At 44.4% G+C, this 17,553-nt stretch overlaps 1 protein-coding gene across 4 annotated transcripts in view; it reads left to right on the forward strand.

Moving 5' to 3' along the window:
• Positions 1 to 17,553, forward strand: part of MECOM (MDS1 and EVI1 complex locus) — a 331,033-nt gene that overhangs the window by 292,856 nt on the left and 20,624 nt on the right. For 2 of the 4 annotated variants that reach the window (XM_050308405.1, XM_050308407.1), the window contains 6 exons: positions 2,074 to 2,176; positions 4,036 to 4,252; positions 6,518 to 6,665; positions 7,702 to 7,858; positions 13,310 to 14,672; positions 16,772 to 16,859. In XM_050308405.1, coding sequence (XP_050164362.1) covers positions 2,074 to 2,176; positions 4,036 to 4,252; positions 6,518 to 6,665; positions 7,702 to 7,858; positions 13,310 to 14,672; positions 16,772 to 16,859 — 2,076 coding nt within the window. The remainder of the gene's footprint in view (positions 1 to 2,073; positions 2,177 to 4,035; positions 4,253 to 6,517; positions 6,666 to 7,701; positions 7,859 to 13,309; positions 14,673 to 16,771; positions 16,860 to 17,553) is intronic. The other 2 variants (XM_050308404.1, XM_050308406.1) reach the window with 1 other exon arrangement.

The following is a 17,553-nucleotide window of genomic DNA, read 5'->3' on the forward strand; positions in this document are numbered from 1 at the left end:
CTTCCACCCAACAGGGAAGTTTGCAAAAGTCTCTCTGGTCTGTGTGCACATATTATTATTCCACATTTTATTTCCACCCAAAGCCAGGCAACAGCCAAGCTTGTCCTCCACGGATCCAGCTGCAGCTTCCCTTTCAGATATGCGGAGTCCCTTATGCTTCTGGAAAGAAAAAGCCAGTTTTCAGTGCATTTATCTTAATAAATGGAAAAACAAACATCACTTGCAGAAGATATTCACTGGATGTGGCGCTGTCACCAGATTTATTTTCAGGAGGTGGAAGTTGGCTTCACTTGTTGCATTGCCCCAGCACATCCCCAGCACGCCAAAGCACACAGAGCATTCCTGCATCCTTCAGCACCGAGGATGGCATTGTCTCCAGAGGGGATTGTGGTACCAGGCATTCATCCAGCTGCAGGAAGAGACACAAGAACCTGCCATGGCTCTTTTGGCCTCCAAAATACTCGGTGGAGTTTGAAATCCCCTCGACAAGAAAGACCAAGGGGAAGCCCAAGCAGCCCCAGCTGATGGTTCGATGAGGGTGGTGTGGAAGAGGAGGGAGGAGCAGCCTGGGCCGATCACACTGCACATAAACTCCTTCTCCTGGTTTTCATGAGGAAAATTGGCCACAAGCAGAGGGTTGTGGCACGGGTGCCTTGTGCCTGATGTGTTTTGTCAGCACTTCTGTCACCTGCCGAGGGGTGATGGGACAAGCTGCCCACTGCTCTCTGCACGCTCCTCCAGAGTGGCTTTTGGGACAAGGTGAAGGGGAAAAAAAATCCAAATCCGAGGAAATGCAACTTAATTCGTTGTTTTTAGGTATTGAGCCCTTATCTGTGGGCATAGCTTGTGCAGAAAGGAACGATTAGGCTATACGGCCACCTCCTGGAGGACACCGGTATGTGCTGGCTGCTGATGGTGCTGGTCCATGTGCAAATGGGCAAGGAAAGCACCCACAAACCTTCACACACCCGTCCCTGCCTGTGACAGATGCACCTGTGTGGCTTTGAACAACGCAGGTGATTTTCTGCCTTTCTCCCAGTGCGTTGCAGTGAGCGTTGAGAGCTGAAGAGTTTGGGAGCAAAACCTTTAAAAGTACATCAGTCTGAGAAAATGCAAAGACATCACTTTTTAGCATAGGAAATATAGCTGTCATGTGTTTTTGTTTAACAAGGCCCGAGGAAGTTACTAATATTTATTTGAGCTGCTTCGTGGAGCTTTTTAGTGCTCTTCACATTTCCTGCTGAGACAGAAAGCAGCCAGATGGATTTTGGGAATTTCCTCTCGGCAGAGCCTCGTGGTGCTGGGGTGTGCTTCCTCTGGTGCATGGACCCAAGGGAGGGTGTCCCCTTTGCCTCCTCCACAGCCTCCTGCCTCCCTGATGGGCTCTTTCCCACAGCCCAGTAGCACCTGTATGAGGGGTCACTGGCCAGAGTCACCACCATCAGCTTTGGCTGCTCGCTGTGTTTCTTCATCCAGGACTGATTTTTCCTTTGATTTCCATTTGAAGCTAAGGAATAACCAGGCTCGTTGGTTTGTATAAGCCTCACAGCTTTCTGGACTGTGTAGATGGTTGGAATGGGGGATGGATGTCTATGGTTTAACCAGCAGCGTGTCAGCATGTCTGCTTTAGAATTACAGAACCATTAAGGTTGGAAAAGACCTCTAAGATCATCGAGTCCAACTATTAAAGTTACTTTAGTACCTTTTCCCAATGCAACAGGAGTTCCCCCTTCCAAGGATCACTCAGGGATGTTTTATGGCCACTCTGCTCACGGGTTTGGTACAACTCAACACACAAGTTGCTGGTGATATCTGCAGTCATCACACAGCTCATTTTGCAGCAGGGGCTGTTGAAAGCACTTGTCCTTTCTGTCCTCACAGAGCCCAAAGTACAACAGCTTTGGGGCTGGAAGGAGCAGACCTGCCATAGGCAGTGGGCACCTCTCCAGCAGCAGCGCTACAACAGGGCAGGCTCTGACCACATGTTTTTGGTCTGTAACACTCACCAGCAGTGGCTGATACCTCTTTGCTTGTTGTGGTGCTCATTGCTTTCTCTTTTTGTTTGTTTTCCAGATATTCTACAGAGTGGTAGCAGATATTGAACCAGGAGAGGAGCTCTTACTGTTCATGAAGAGTGAAGATTATTCACATGAGACAATGGCTCCGGACATCCACGGTTAGCCTCTTCTTACTGTTTCATCTAATAGAGAGTATTACTGAAATTAAGCCAGAATTTAAGGAGATTTCTCCTCTGTTGGAATCCTTTTGAAATCTGGGATGACTTTACTGCAGCCAGGGAGGAGAGCTGGTCCATGGTTGTATTTGTCCATCTTCTGCCCCTCTCTTTCTGATTGAAATGTGATTGTTTTGTGGGTATTGCAAAAGAAGAGCAGGAGTTCATGTCCTTATCTCAAGGCTGTGCTGCTCCTGCAAGACATATATGGACCCTGATTATAGGTTCTTTTTTGTCACTTAGCCAAACAGCTGTTACCTTGAAAAGAGAAAACCACAGAATCCCAGAATGTTCTGAGTTGGAAGGGACCCACAAGAATCATCGAGTCCAGCTCTTAAAATCTGAGACTGTTAATGTTGCTGTCACTTGTGAGGATGTTTTCAGCCATTCTTCCTCCTTGTGCTCATCCCACACACAGATTCTGGGTCTGACACTCCTGAGTTGTTGCTGAGATTTGTTCCCCACCTCCAAAAGCTCCTTTTGCTGTGCTGCCTGTCAGGCAGTGGGTTATACAGCCACGGTGGGAACTGGGTCTAGGATATCTGCTTGGTATCCAGTAGTTTGCAGTTTATGCCAACAGGGACATTTTTACAAATTCTCAGGGATTCAAGGACAGTACACAGGGGTTTTTCCGGGGCAGGAAGTATCAAGGTCTGCACTTTCTTCGCTGCCTGTACATTTAAAGCAGTATCTTTTGTTCTCTTAAGAAAAAGGTGGGGAGTATTCATTCATTCCCATTTGGTTTTGTGTTTGTTTTGTGTTTTTTTTTTTTCCTCCAGTGGTAACTTTGTTTAGTTATTGCTAAAGATGTTCCCCTTTTCAGCACAGTGTTTTCCCTGCCTAGTCCCTTTGGTCAAGTAGCTATTGTATAAATGACACCAGAGGAAATCTCTGCAGTCACATGCAGGAATATGTCCCACAGGGCTGATTTAGAAGCAGGCTGAGCCAAAGTGTTGCTTGTGGACAGCCAAGAACAGAACCCAGTGACGCTTTCTCTGGATCAGCTCAGCTGTCAAGTAGCAACCACGTACATACATTGGAGATTTCAGCCAGACTCCTCAGTGCCTTTCTGACTCAGAGCCTCTGGGCATTTTTATCTGGAACCAGACCAGAGTGTCTGGCTCCTCATGTGGACCAACAGTAGAAAACCCAGAAAAAAAAAATCACGGGATACTCTTTTCCAAGTTTGTTTTTTTGGGGGATTTTCTTCAGCTAATCTATTCTTTTTGCAGGAATTGCTAATTAATGGAAAGCACTATTCCCTCCAGAGTAGCACTGTAGGATCTTTTACACTCATTTTCAATAAGGAGCACATTATGACTGATGTTATGCAATTTAAAGCAAGTACCTCAACTTTGTGTGTCTCTGGCTTACTCGAACAGGGTTGGGTGCTGCAAAAGGACTCATGGAAATGAAGAGGCTTTTAAAAACTATTAACACCTTTTTGGCTATTTTAAATGCTGATATTTGTGTCTAAGTCATTTCCTTCAGCCTCCACTGGAGATCCACCTTAGACCTCATATAATTAGTTCCATTTAGGATGGTATATAAACACACTGACTTTTGTCCTGAGCCTGTGTTAGGGATCCCTGTTTGATCCCAGGCAGTTAATGTGCTGTCATAGAATTAAAGCATTATTATAAAGCATTCTTAGGAATTCTTCTTTCTTTTGAGGTTCTTCTCTTTTTAACTGAATAACTCTTCATTTAACCACACCATCATCCAGCTCCTGATGGGATGGTGGTTAAAAAGGGCTGAAAACTGATGTGGTCTCCCCGTGCCCAACCCCTCTTGTGTTCCAGAGGAGCGTCAGTACCGCTGCGAGGATTGTGACCAGCTCTTCGAGTCCAAGGCTGAGCTTGTAGATCACCAGAAGTTCCCCTGCAGCACCCCCCACTCCGCCTTCTCCATGGTGGAGGAGGACTTCCAGAAGAAGCTTGAGAATGAGAATGACCTGCAGGATGTTCATGAAATCCAGGAGTGCAAAGAGTGTGACCAAGTCTTCCCGGACTTACAAAGGTAGGAGTAGGTGCTTAAAATGTAGATGCAAGTTGTTTAATGGCCTCAGCTGGATTCCCACACTTCCACAGTGTCTTCTTTCCTCTCCACGTTGTGTGGGCACAGTTGAAGTGACTGTGAACTGCCCTTTTTGGGGCGGCAGTGTGTTTGTTTGCACTGCTTAAAAATCACGTGACCACTTAAATGCTGACCTGTCAATTTAGAGCATTTTGTGTGTTTCACAGAAACCCTCACTAGTCCATGATTCAGGATGTTTTGGTGTCTATGGGAGCTTAGCATGGATTTCTGCATGCCCAGGGTTAGTCCCTTTGGATAATTGCTCCTGGAGGCTCCAGGTGCTCGTTCTGCAAGACAGAGCCCCCTCTCCCAAAGCAGAGCTCCTTTGCTCCTCTTGGTGGACTGGAGGTGGCTCAGCATCACATGGTGCATCTCAGATCAGCATTATCTGACCTGATCCTTTCACTTCCACAAAATTAGTGACAGTAAAATTAAAATACGATGTGCCAAGCATCACTCCCCACGTATTAGGTCAACCCCACTGAGCAGGAATTTGTGCAGGCAAAAGGTCTTGTTCACCCACTGATGTTGAGCAGTGTGTGGCTCCACCTGTCTAATTTTCAGTCTGAGGGATTGATTTGATGGAGGCAGATCAAGTCAGAAGGATTTCCAGCAGCTTGGATGAGGTAGGACTCTTGTCCATAATGGTTTTGCATTTGCATGTTATTTGGTGTTAAAAGTCCTTTTCTCCCTGTGAGCCATAGGATGATATCTAACATATGGGAATCATTGAGGAAATGTAAATTTAGCTTAAAATATTAAATATTGAAGAGAAAGGGCAGAAAACAAAGAACGAGTCATCATAAATAGATGGGCAGTACACTGAGAAAGAGTGAAAAATGAGAGGGAATGCAGTCGTTCTCTGAACTCCTGAATTATTGAAAGGCTCATACACCACAAAGACAGTTCACAGCAGAAAAGAGCCAAAATGTGCTATATCCAGATTATATAAAATAAAAGGCCCAAATGAGCTGTGGCTGGGGAAGTAACTACATGAAGAAATAGCTGAGCAGGAAGATGGAGGTGTTGGGTCCAGGAGTGCCCAGTGCTGATGGGGAGTCCTGGAGCTGCAGCAGGGTCAGGGAGCTGGTGCCAGAGCCAGGGACAAGAATCTCTCTGGGTCTTACGAAAACTTTGTTTACTAGTGCATGATGGAGAGTCAGTTGGTATAAAAATATCAGGAGGAAAAGCCAGAAGTATTTTTTCCCCCCAAAGGAAGGAGAGGGTTAGAAGTAAGAGCATCCACAGGGTGAAAGTATTTCCATTGCCTTTGGCTGAGGATGGAGGTTGCTATGGGGGCTGCACAACCCAAACGAGACTGTAACCCCAGTAGATTTTGTCACTGATTCTGCAGAGATCACTGGGAACTTCATGTGAGAATAGATTGATCCAGTTGGGCATCCTGGGCTAAAAATCACAGTTTCCAATGGCTTTTCTGTGGACCTACTCTTGCATTATGCAGTAATCTTTCCCCAAGCAGTAGTGTGAGTTATGACTCTGTTTGTGACCAAGCAATACAGGTGTTTAAAAATATATGTTTACTACAAATGAATAATAAAAATTCAGAGACAAAAATTAATTCAAAGGCATGCAACAGAAATTAGGTGGACATTTAATATCCTACTGAATAAACCACTTAGAAATTAATGACTAGACAACTGCACAGTTGAACACAGTTAACAGTAATCATCAAGAATGACTTCATTTGTAGTGTACCAAATCTTAAACTCCTCCTGTCCTACTCCAGAGGTGTTATTCCTCATCTATTCCTGCTGTAAGAAAAATTGACTCCCATCAAAGGAGCGGATTTATGGCAGGTGGTGGGATCCAAGGTGTGTTTAGAGGGAAAGTCATAAGGTAGAAATAATTCAGACTGCAGGGAAGAATTACCAGAGTGAAATACTGAGAGGTGCATGAAATAATCTCCTTAGGGAGAGATGGCAGCAGCATCTCCTGGAGCATTTGCAAGTGGCCTGGCAAAACATGAGAGGATGTGTTATTCTGGTAGGGAGGAGGAGGTTCTGCCTCCTGGCTGGGGTGAGCCTGGTGTTCAGAAACTTGTTTCTGTCAGGATTGGGCCTTTGGGGCTATTAAAATTTTTGATTTTTTTTGCTCTAAGTATGCACTCTGCTCTCTCCTCTTCCTATAAACCACTGATAAGCCCATGTGTGTGACAGACCTTGCTGAGCCCTGTTCCTGTTTCCACAGCCTGGAGAAGCACATGCTGTCACACAGCGAGGAGAGGGAGTACAAGTGTGACCAGTGCCCCAAAGCCTTCAACTGGAAGTCCAACTTGATACGTCACCAAATGTCTCACGACAGTGGGAAGCACTACGAGTGTGAGAACTGTGCCAAGGTACAGTGAATTTGGAGGCTGCCTGGCACTTCTTGTGCTGCTGGATGCACGGGAGCATGGAAGTGGGGGTGCCTTGGGCTGGGATGCAGGAGGGTGCAGGGCTTCTGCTCCATGCTCCAGATGGTTTTTCAAGGGTTTACACTTCTACTTTGTAAAGATGTTATTTTTTCTACCCCTTTTGATTTGGTCATGGCTGTGGAGTCTGAAGTGAGCACTGATGCAGGATGCTGAACACCCTTAAGCTCAGGGCTTGGCAGCCTGAGAGGATTGGTGGGGTGTGAAGGTCACTGAGAGGCACTGAGGGGCAAGAAACCCCAGTGAAACACAGGGTGGAGACTTCCCCAGGCTGTGTGCCAGCTGTTGGGACCAGAAATTTCAGGACACTTTTGCAATATAAAGCAATATCAGAAATGGCAATGGGCCCCCGCTGCAGTAAATGAGCACAGATCACCTCTAGAGCATCTCCCGTCACTTCCCTGCACTGGGCTTGCTGTGTGGATTATTTGTATAGGGTGTGGTGCTCTGCATTGCTTTTTATCAGATTCCCAAAGCTTGGGCCTTCTGCATAAGAACCTAGTTGGTTTTAGGTGGATTTGCTGCAGTAAAGGGAATTTATGTTGAGTTTACAAGATGCAACCAAGCCCTGGTTTCTGGGACTGAACTATGTACAGGATTTCTTACTGTCACATACTCCATTGTTGATATAAAGTATTTCTATTGCAGTCATACTTAGAGGTTTCAAGCAGCCACATTTTGACACGTTTTCCATGAAGTCCCTGAGCTCAAATGTGGAAGGTCTAATGGCAAGTCAAATGCATTTGCTGCAAAGGGGTTAACAGATCCTCCCAATACTTGGCTGATCCTGGGAAACTGAGGCCCCATCCTGCAGGCACAGCTCGCACTGATGCCCATTAGGGAGGTTTTTAATCCTAAGTGCTCCCCAAAATAGCTCCAAGGTTTGAATTTTAAAAGACTCTTGTAATAACTGGCTTCTTCCACAGTCAAGTTTCTTGGTTAATCAGTACTCATTTCCTAGCAGGTTTTCACGGACCCCAGCAACCTTCAGAGGCACATTCGTTCCCAGCATGTTGGGGCTCGTGCTCACGCTTGTCCAGAGTGTGGCAAAACCTTTGCCACTTCTTCAGGCCTCAAACAGCATAAACACATCCACAGCAGTGTCAAACCTTTTATATGTAAGTCTTCAACTAAATGTGTTTGTTTAAGTGTTTCTTTTGCTGTAAAGCAGAGCGAGCTGCGAGCAGGAGGTTGTGTTCTGCTCCCTCTGCCTTGCCCACCGGTGTCGCGTGGGTTGTGAGCAGTTGAATGAGTTCTGGGTAATTTGTTATCCAATGCAAAGAGTTATTTTCATGTGATTTTCCTTTTCAGGCAGAGACTGTATGTTGCACAAATGTACCTGTTGTCCCTGGGATGTTTTTCCACGCACAGATGCAAAGCTAGTGGTGGGATTTAGCAAGAAGGAGCCGTGTGCCAGCCTTGCGCAGCCTCGTTGCTTTGCAACCGTGCTGAGCTGGCTGCTCTCCTTCCTGCTTTGGGAGTTTATTTTGCGCCACAGTCTCCACAGCAGATGCCATGACTTTTGCTGGAGTTGGGAAACAAACCTCAGAAGGCAGTGAGTTTGAGTCGGAGCAGTTTGCTGCCCTGCTTGAGGCTCCTTTGCATGCCCCAAGTTTACGTACAGAGTTGAGCTATTAGATGTTTCCCAACAGCTGCTCCAGCAATAAAACTTGCCTTGGATGTGAGCCTGACTCTGTACTGGGCTTAAATCAGATCCTCAGTGTGTCATGGATTGTGTTTGCTGCTGAGCCAGACCGTGTTTGATAAGGGTGCAGGTTGCTGTCTTTCCCTTTCACTGGGGAAGCACAGGCATAAAATATTTTAAAAAATCTTGGTACTGCTACTCTCCACCACAGCCTTTTCAGGCACCTGCTGTGGCTTGAAAGGTGCCTTGTGACCACATCCCCTGCTTGTCCTCTTGACCTCTTAATCTTTTGCTACTCTCAGCAATAATTTACCTAAATACTGGCACCACAGCTGGAAAAACCATTGGTCACAAGCTCATATAATTTCTCCAGAAAAGGAGTATTGTCTTAAACAACTAATTTGTGCAAAATCTGTAGCCTGCCATTGGGTTAATAATACTTTTGATTTGGATTCTTTCAATGAGAAAAATATATAAATAGACCCGATGTTAAATATCACTAATAATTTTTAAAGCTGATTACAGGTTAAGTGATTACACTCAATTAGAAAACAGTAACTTCTGGTTAGGTGGGAAGGCTTCAAATAGTCCTGTTGCAACACCTTGCATAAGAGTCTCTAAGTGGCACCTCTCATACATGAAATAATCTCTCAGATGCTCTTTGTTGCTATTTATTCTGATAAAACAGCAACTGATACTCTTCACGGGTACAGTGTGAGGGATGAAACCCCATTGAGCAACCTGCAAACAAGAGCCACGTAACGGCAGAACAAAAGGGTTTGGAGACCACATGTTTGGTCGGCTTTGCCGAGCAATGAGAGGGACGTAGGGTCACCTAGAGCAGATATCTGTTTTCCACCAGGAGGCCACACACCATGATTTACTCGCACCAGTGTGTTTATGGCAACTGTCTCTTATTACAGTGCACCGCCCAAGCTTGAGTGAAAACTCACCAACACTAAGGTAATTACTCACTGCCTTCGCACAACCTCCAGCCTCCCAAATAGAAACCACATGCCATAATAGACTGAACATACTCAAAATAGTACTTACAGTAATTATTTTTAATAAGCAGAAAATATGCAAACTTAACTGCTGGCTAATTTGGGGTCCAGAGACAGTGGTGGTACAGAGCGTGCTTCGGCATGAGATTAATTTTTGCAGTTCGGGATCCAGATTGGGAGTTTGTGTTAAACCTAGGGTCTGTAGAGCAATAAAAGCTGCAAGAGGGGGAGCTTCCCTTACAAGTTAGTTGCTTAAAAGTACGGCACTGAGATTTAAAGGGTGTAGTAAGGTGTAATAGGTGAAATCAAACCCAGCTTCTGCTGCTTTGCTTCATGGAAGCAGTTAAAGTTGGTAACCATCAACTAAAGTTTAAGTCATGTGATGAAAGGGAGGTGGATCTTAGAACACAAACTGAGGAGTCCTGGCTCCTTGGAATATCCATGGAGGTGGCACAGTCTGTTTAGACAGAGTCTCCTCCAAAATCTGCGGGGCATTGGGTGTACCTGTCACTGATGCTGGGATCATCCAGGCTTCAGGTGACAGTCCCCGAGAGTAAAACTACTCCAGGGAGTCAGGGCTTCAAACTGGGCCCAAAATTTCTTTGCCAGCCCTTTTTTTAGCCCATGGATTAAACAGAATGCCTGTTAAATGCAAAAGGCACCTTGAGCAAGCAGCACATCATTAAAGAGTTCCAAGTAACTTCAATGCACAGAAATGTGAAACCCTGGGTACAGCTGTTAATTGTTTGATTGAGATTGTAAGGATAAATATTTACATATTTTCATGGTATTGCCATTAATGATTTAATTTAACTTTAAAACTGAGAAAATACATTTAGTGAAGTGTTGAATTTGTATCTCCCTTAATAGTCTGTAAGGATATCTCTCAATTCTAAGTGCATATTTTTGCTTGTCTCCGGAGCTGAGTATTTCTTGATTCTGTTGACTTTGGGATATATTACCAGACAATAATAATTTAATACTTTTTATATATATACACATACACTATATATAATATATATACTATATATATACTCTCTCTCTATATATAAAATATATATGATATGTAATATATACACTATATAATAATAATTTAAGGCAGAACTTCCCAGACTTTGGGAAGACTAAATCTGTGCCAATACTCCCCTTTTCACCCCCTTGCCACTCCAGCCTACCTGAGCAAAGCCTTGTCTTAAATAAAGTCATGTCAGTAAGAAGCAGACCCTCCACACAACCTTGCAGAAGATTAAAGATTCATAAAACATGATTTATTTTTAATTCTGCCTTAGCCTAGCCTTGAAAATGCATCCATTTGAGATATTTTTGTCTGGGAAAATATATATGGTCTCTTCTGCTTTACACGTGGAGAGGAGTTGATTCATAATATGCAAGATGAAGCTTGTGCAAAATTATGAATACGACACTCATGTCCCCATTTGGGTCAGTTTAATTTTGGTAACTGTGAGCAACATGATGGGAGCAGGGGGAGCTTAATGTGCAAAACCTCAACAGTGAAGGTAAGGGGCCTGGTTCTGTATCCTGAAGTTTGGAGGTGGGAGCAGAAATTTTTATGCCTGCAATTAGGTTAAAAATAGGAGAAAATAGCAGAAAAATCAGAGCTTCATACTGCAAAACCCCACCAATAAATAATAATAAGTATGTTAAATAAAATGTATTAATAAATATATTAAATGAAAATATTTTATGTTAAATAGACAAATAAAAAATTAAAATATTTTTTAAAAGGGACAGAAAGTACTTAAGAGAAAAACAAGCATTTTCAAGGAACTAGAATAATCTCTCCTCATCCTTTGTGTCTCTCTTTTTTGTTTCCCTTCCATATTTTTTCTTCTCTATTTTTCCTTATATTTTTGATTTTCTCTCTTCTCTTTCTGGTCTCTCCTTGTGAATGAAGATTTCCAGCAGGAACAGTTAACTGATACACACAGCACCAAACATTCTTCCTGAATTACCGCATTGCAAATTTCCTGTGTTTGGGCCCAATTCTGCACACTCTGCCCCCACGAATTGTCCCGGGGATGTCAGTGGGATGTGAGCAGGGTGGATGGGGCAGGATCAGGCCCTGGAACAATAGGAGCATTGTTGCTGAGATATGAAGCAGCCTCCTGAAGAGGTAAACAGTTAAGGGATGACAACAAGTGGTCAAGTTTCTCAAGGGCAGAGATTCGGAGGAGCAGGAAGGTTAGCGCGGGCCCCGGTGCGAGTGGAAGTTAGAGGACGTGATTGCAGTTCATGGGAACCAAGAGTGCAGGATGGGATACATTCAATTCAGTTTCCTTTGCAGGCTTAAAATAGAGCCATTGTAAATTATGTCAGACTGTCTCAAATCATGAAAATGATTGTTAAAAAGCCCTCAGAATACACAATGTGCATTGTTGCGCGGCTTTGATGTGTGAAAGATGAGAGTTTATGATATAACACAAATTAAATAAAAATAAAGTGGCCACATGCTTTTTCCTGGCTGGAAAAAAAAAGGAAAAAAAAAAGAAAAAAGGATTTATTGCAGAGGGATAACACTGCTGATAATGCTGCTGCCTTGTTTTTAAACAGCTACTGGAAGCAAGGTAGTGCAGAGGTACAGGCAAATTTTAGCATAATGAAGAGCACAAGACTCAGACTTGCCCAATTATCCTGCTAATCCAAAGGATGGTGAAAGGGGACATAAAAAGGCACTGGGGAGCTGAGTGTTACCCTCTTCCAAACCCTACTGTAATGTATAACTTGGTGGTTGTCCCAGTTTTCACCCTAAGATTTGTAGCAGCCAAAAAATCAGGAACCTGCAGAATCCCGTTTGGATCAGTGACACGATGGACCCTTTGCAGTGTCTCACTCTGTGCCACCAGGAGCACTTCCAGCCTCCTGCTACTGCCAGTGGTTGCTGGAAGCTGTGCTGAGTGTCACAGGCTAGATCAGGTCTGTGTTCCCAAGGTAGATCTGCTCCCCTCTGTGGTCCCAGGCTCTCTCCAAGTTCTGCTTTTGTGAGGCTGAAACTATTTCTCATCCCAGAGAAGTTTGAAAGGAAATCTGTTGGGCTCTTATTGAGCAACAGACGTGCAAATAAATGCAGCTTCATTCTTAAATAGATGTGGGTTTTTTTTGAAACATAGTGTATTTTGTCATGTGCTAAGGGCAAATAAGCAATATAACACTAGTAAAGTTATTAAGATGTGGAATTTAGAGTTACAGCATCACAGGCACCTGTAAGGACTATGCATTACACAAATAGAAATGCTTTGGACACATGAGAGTACTAGGCTGAGGTTACTCAGGCTCCAGCCTGGACATCCATGAGATTAAATTTTTAATTGTAAGTGGAAAAAAGTGTTGTTTGTTATCAAGATTATACCTGGTTGTCTCCTCCTTCACCTCTTTCCTATCCTTGTGGTCTTACAGGCTGAAAGCTCTGTGAGGCAACTCCATCTCTGTCTGGTCCTGCAAATATTTGTTTTAATTGACTAATTTCCACATGGGAATAGTGACATGAGTGGATGTCATTCGAAGACACCTGTGCTCTCACACAGGAGCTCTGTGGGTTCATACAGGGTCACGGCGCCGTGGCTCTTGGTGGGGCTCTGGGGGGCTGATGCGACGTGGAACAACGGTACTGACCGTGCAACACCGTGCAAAGCAAAGAGCAAACAAGGAGAACGTGTCTTTTAGAGATTCCAGACCCTTTTCTGGGTTGTTGGAGTGGGTTTTGATGCTGTCTTCAGACGTTTGTCTGCCTTGCTTTGCAGAGTACAGATAGCTTTTGTACGTTTGTGCACCCAGACTTATCCCTGCGGCTTCCTCGTTGGCATTTGGCGGGTAAAAAAATGGTGTTATTTGCACAGTTTTGGGGGTGGGGGCAATTACCACAAAGCCTGAGATGTGTTGTTGTTGTTGTTGTTTACATACAGGTGAGGTCTGCCATAAATCCTATACTCAGTTTTCAAACCTTTGTCGTCATAAGCGCATGCATGCTGATTGCAGAACCCAAATCAAGTGCAAAGACTGTGGACAAATGTTCAGCACTACGTCTTCCTTAAATAAACACAGGAGATTTTGTGAGGGCAAGAACCATTTTGCAGCAGGAGGATTTTTTGGCCAAGGCATTTCTCTTCCTGGAACCCCAGCTATGGATAAAACGTCCATGGTTAATATGAATCATGCAAATCCGGGCCTTGCTGACTATTTTGGAGCCAATAGGCATCCTGCTGGTCTTACCTTTCCAACAGCTCCTGGATTTTCTTTTAGCTTCCCCGGTCTGTTTCCTTCAGGCTTGTACCACAGGCCACCTTTGCTACCTACTAGTTCTCCTGTTAAAGGACTTCCGAGCGCAGATCAGACAAACAAAAGCCAAAGTCCCCTCATGACAAATCCTCAGATACTGCCAGCCACCCAGGATATTTTGAAGGCACTAAATAAACAACCACCAGTAGGGGAGAATAAGCCAGTGGAGCTTCAACCAGAAGGGTCCTCTGAAGAGAGGCCGCATGAGAAACTCAGTGACCAGTCAGAGAGTAGTGACCTTGACCTTGACGATGTCAGTACCCCCAGTGGCAGTGACCTGGAAACCACCTCGGGCTCTGATCTGGAAAGTGACATTGAAAGTGAGAAAGAGAAATTTAAAGAAAATGGTAAAATGTTCAAAGACAAAGTAAGCTCTCTGCAGAGCCTGGCGTCAATAAATAATAAGAAAGACCACAGCAATCATTCCATTTTCTCACCATCCTTAGAGGAGCAGACTGCGGTGTCAGGAGCGGTGAATGATTCTATAAAGGCTATTGCTTCTATTGCTGAAAAGTACTTTGGTTCAACAGGACTTGTGGGGCTGCAAGACAAAAAAGTCGGAGCCTTACCTTACCCTTCCATGTTTCCCCTCCCGTTTTTTCCAGCATTCTCTCAATCAATGTATCCATTTCCTGATAGAGACTTGAGACCATTACCCTTGAAAGTGGAGCCCCAATCACCCAGTGAAATAAAGAAGATCCCAAAGGGAAGCTCTGAGTCTCCCTTTGACCTCACCATGAAGCGTAAGGAGGAGAAGCCACTTACTCCCATTCCCTCAAAGCCAGCAGCCCCCTGTGCAGCCAGCCAGGACCAGCCTCTGGATCTCAGCATGGGCAGCCGAAGTCGAGCCAGCAGCACGAAACAAGCCGAGCCTCGGAAGAACCATGTCTTTGGAGAGAAGAAGGGAGGAGACCTCGAGCAGAGGAAAGCTTCGGAGTCCTCCTTGCAGCACGCCAGGCCCACCCCGTTCTTCATGGATCCCATTTACAGGTAACGGGCTGTCTGCTGCCTTTCAGCATCCTTTGGGACAGGCAGCTGGGTTTGCCAGGGCCACAGCCCTGGCCCTCTCCCAGTGTCCCTGGAGGCACCATCCCACTGTGGGGGCATGGCAGGGGGTCCAGGCTGCATTTTGACCTGCTCATCCCACCTCACGTCCCAGCTGTTCCCACCCAGCCCCAGGGCTGGTAATGCTGCAGTTAACAAGTCTTCATGACTGCCCTCACTGCTGAGAGTCATTAGTTTAACCTGCACAGCTTGACATGCAGAAAATGAATGTATTCTCTTACCCATAAATGAATTGGTATCAGTATTGAATGTTTGTATATTTGCTGTGTATTTGACATCACTGGTTTCCCCTGGATTTGACAGTGCATCTCCCCAGGGTGCCTGTTGTACTCCACCTTGCTAGTTGCTCTTGAATTCAGTGGGAGTATCTCATAAGTACAGCATTGGTCCTCAGGTTAAAAACATGGAAACTGAGAGTGATTTCTACCCTTTTTCACCATTATTTGAGTTGTGGGTTCATTTCTTCAGGCATTTCATTCATGGAATTGAAGGCACAGCGTCCTTGTGTGTATAAAGCCTCCTCTGTGGACTGCTTAATCACAGAGTCATCACAGAAAGGCTTGGGTTGGAAGGGAACTTAAAGATCATCTCCTTCCAACCCCCTGCCATGGGCAAGGACACTTTCCACTAGACCAGGTTGCTCAGAGCCCCATCCATGATCTGCCTGGAATGATCTGCCATGGATCTGCCTGAGATCAGTGGGAGCCTCATTGTTGGCTTTGACACGTGAACAAGCAGATGCTGTCAGTGAGCTGAGGCTTTAAAAACCAGTGGTAAAATCCAGACCTCCTGGTGTTTCCCAGTAGAGCCTGGATGGATCTCACTGGGATCTCAGTTTCACCTGCATCCTCTGTACATCAGCCCCCTTGCCCTTTCTGTAACCAGCCAAAGTCATGCATCTAAATTAGTTTAGAGAAATACTAGCCATAAAAATATTTGTCTGTAATATAAATGACTGATTTTACAGCCTATTGTTAAAAAAAGAAGGTTATTGCCAGGTAAATTATGTTAACTTCTTACTTTATCTGAAAAAGGAATGCTGTGGGCAAAGTTTTTGCAGAATGCTGGTTCATAAGACAGCAAGTCTGCATTATGAAGAAACAGGATATGATGCTATTTAGTGGGATGGTTTTATTTCATGCCAGATTGATATCTGTATTAGACCATAGGTTTTCTTTGCATCATATTCATTTAAACTGCCTGAAGCAGCGGAAATAATGATCCGTCCTTTATGGCCCTGCATTACAAACTAATTAAATTGCATTACAAACTCCCCTGCCCACAGCAGGGGGGGTTGGACCTAGATGATCCTTAAGGTCCCTTCCAACCCAAGCCATTCTGTGATTTTAATGAAATCTGTACCAGTTCTGGCAGTGTAGCACGAGGCAGTGTTGCTGAACCTTCCTTTGCCATGAGTTACATCTGCATGTGGACAACAGGCTCTGTCCCTTAAACCATACACATCAGTAACAAAAAAAGCAAAAGCCCCAAATTTCCACGCTATTTCTGAATAACTCATGCTGTGTTTTGCTACCTGAATGCCTGAATGAGTAGATTGCAGTCTTTGCTGCTGGCATCTCAGATTTCTCCCTCTTGCACACGAGAGATTTCTGGGGTGGTGGCTGTGATGTCCTGCATGGGCAGGCGAGAAGGGACCCATTGCTCGAGGCTCTGTTGCCTTGAACTCCTCTGAGTTGAGAGCACGCTCTGTTGTCTTATTTCTTTGTAAAAGTGCTCAGTAATTAATCATTGGTTCCTGCTATAATTATTACCAATCTTTTGAAATGGGTTATTCCCTATTTTTATAGGATTATTCTCTATGTAAATGGTATCATCTCTCTTTAATGACGATTCACAACCCCCACCTCAGTAATGAGTTGTACCTGGGTATTGACTGTCCTTGCATTATCTCTGAGAAAAAAATTACTTGATGCATAATTGCCTATTTTAAACATGAGTAGCTGTATGATTACTATTTTCTGAGACTGATTCATCACAAGCAAATCTAATTTTAACATTTACAGAGTAGAAAAAAGAAAGTTAACTGACCCACTGGAAGCTTTAAAAGAGAAATACTTGAGACCTTCCCCGGGATTCTTGTTTCATCCACAAGTAAGTATTTTGGGAATTTTAATGTTGTAAACAAGCCTGTTGATGCTTCAAAGCAGGTGCAGAGAAATGAATGCAGTCTTAGTCATTTTTGGATTTCCTAAAACACACAGTTTTTACTGGGCCATTGTGGTGGAAAAGCGTAAGCATTGTTCTGAGCTTCTTGATGTTTTGCAGATGAAACAACATGTTTTGATTATAGAGGAAGCCAGATTCGAACTACATGTATCTTTTAGAACCGTGTTCCTCCGAAACCACAGCGTAGCTACCAACACTTGCAGCTACTCGTGTCTTCTTCAGCACTCCCGTGCTCTGGGCGAGTAGGGGTCAGTATTGACTGCCAGGGCTCGGTGCAGATTCAAAGCAGGGCCAGCAAAACTGAGCATCCCTGTTGTCAAGTGATTTTATTATATTTAAGGACTCCCATAAAAGAGATAAAAGATTCCACCCAGTGTTTTTTTCAAGTCTCATAATGCGAATGCTCCATCTCTTTTAGGCAGCTGTTGTGGGCTGTAGTGTGTGCAGTGACTGGGTAGGATCCCTGCTCCTCCATACCCGAAGATGGGCCATGTGAGGGCTCCTCTCTTGTTCCTAGGCCACACTCCTGAAAAACAAACGTGTAGGAGGGTGTCCCTAAAATGATATAACAACTGCAATGTGTATGTAGGATAGGAAGAGGATCTGTATGCAAATTACG

The sequence above is a fragment of the Myiozetetes cayanensis genome, unplaced genomic scaffold, assembly GCF_022539395.1.
Source record: "Myiozetetes cayanensis isolate MyiCay16 unplaced genomic scaffold, myiCay2020 scf13, whole genome shotgun sequence".
Lineage (NCBI taxonomy): Eukaryota > Metazoa > Chordata > Aves > Passeriformes > Tyrannidae > Myiozetetes > Myiozetetes cayanensis.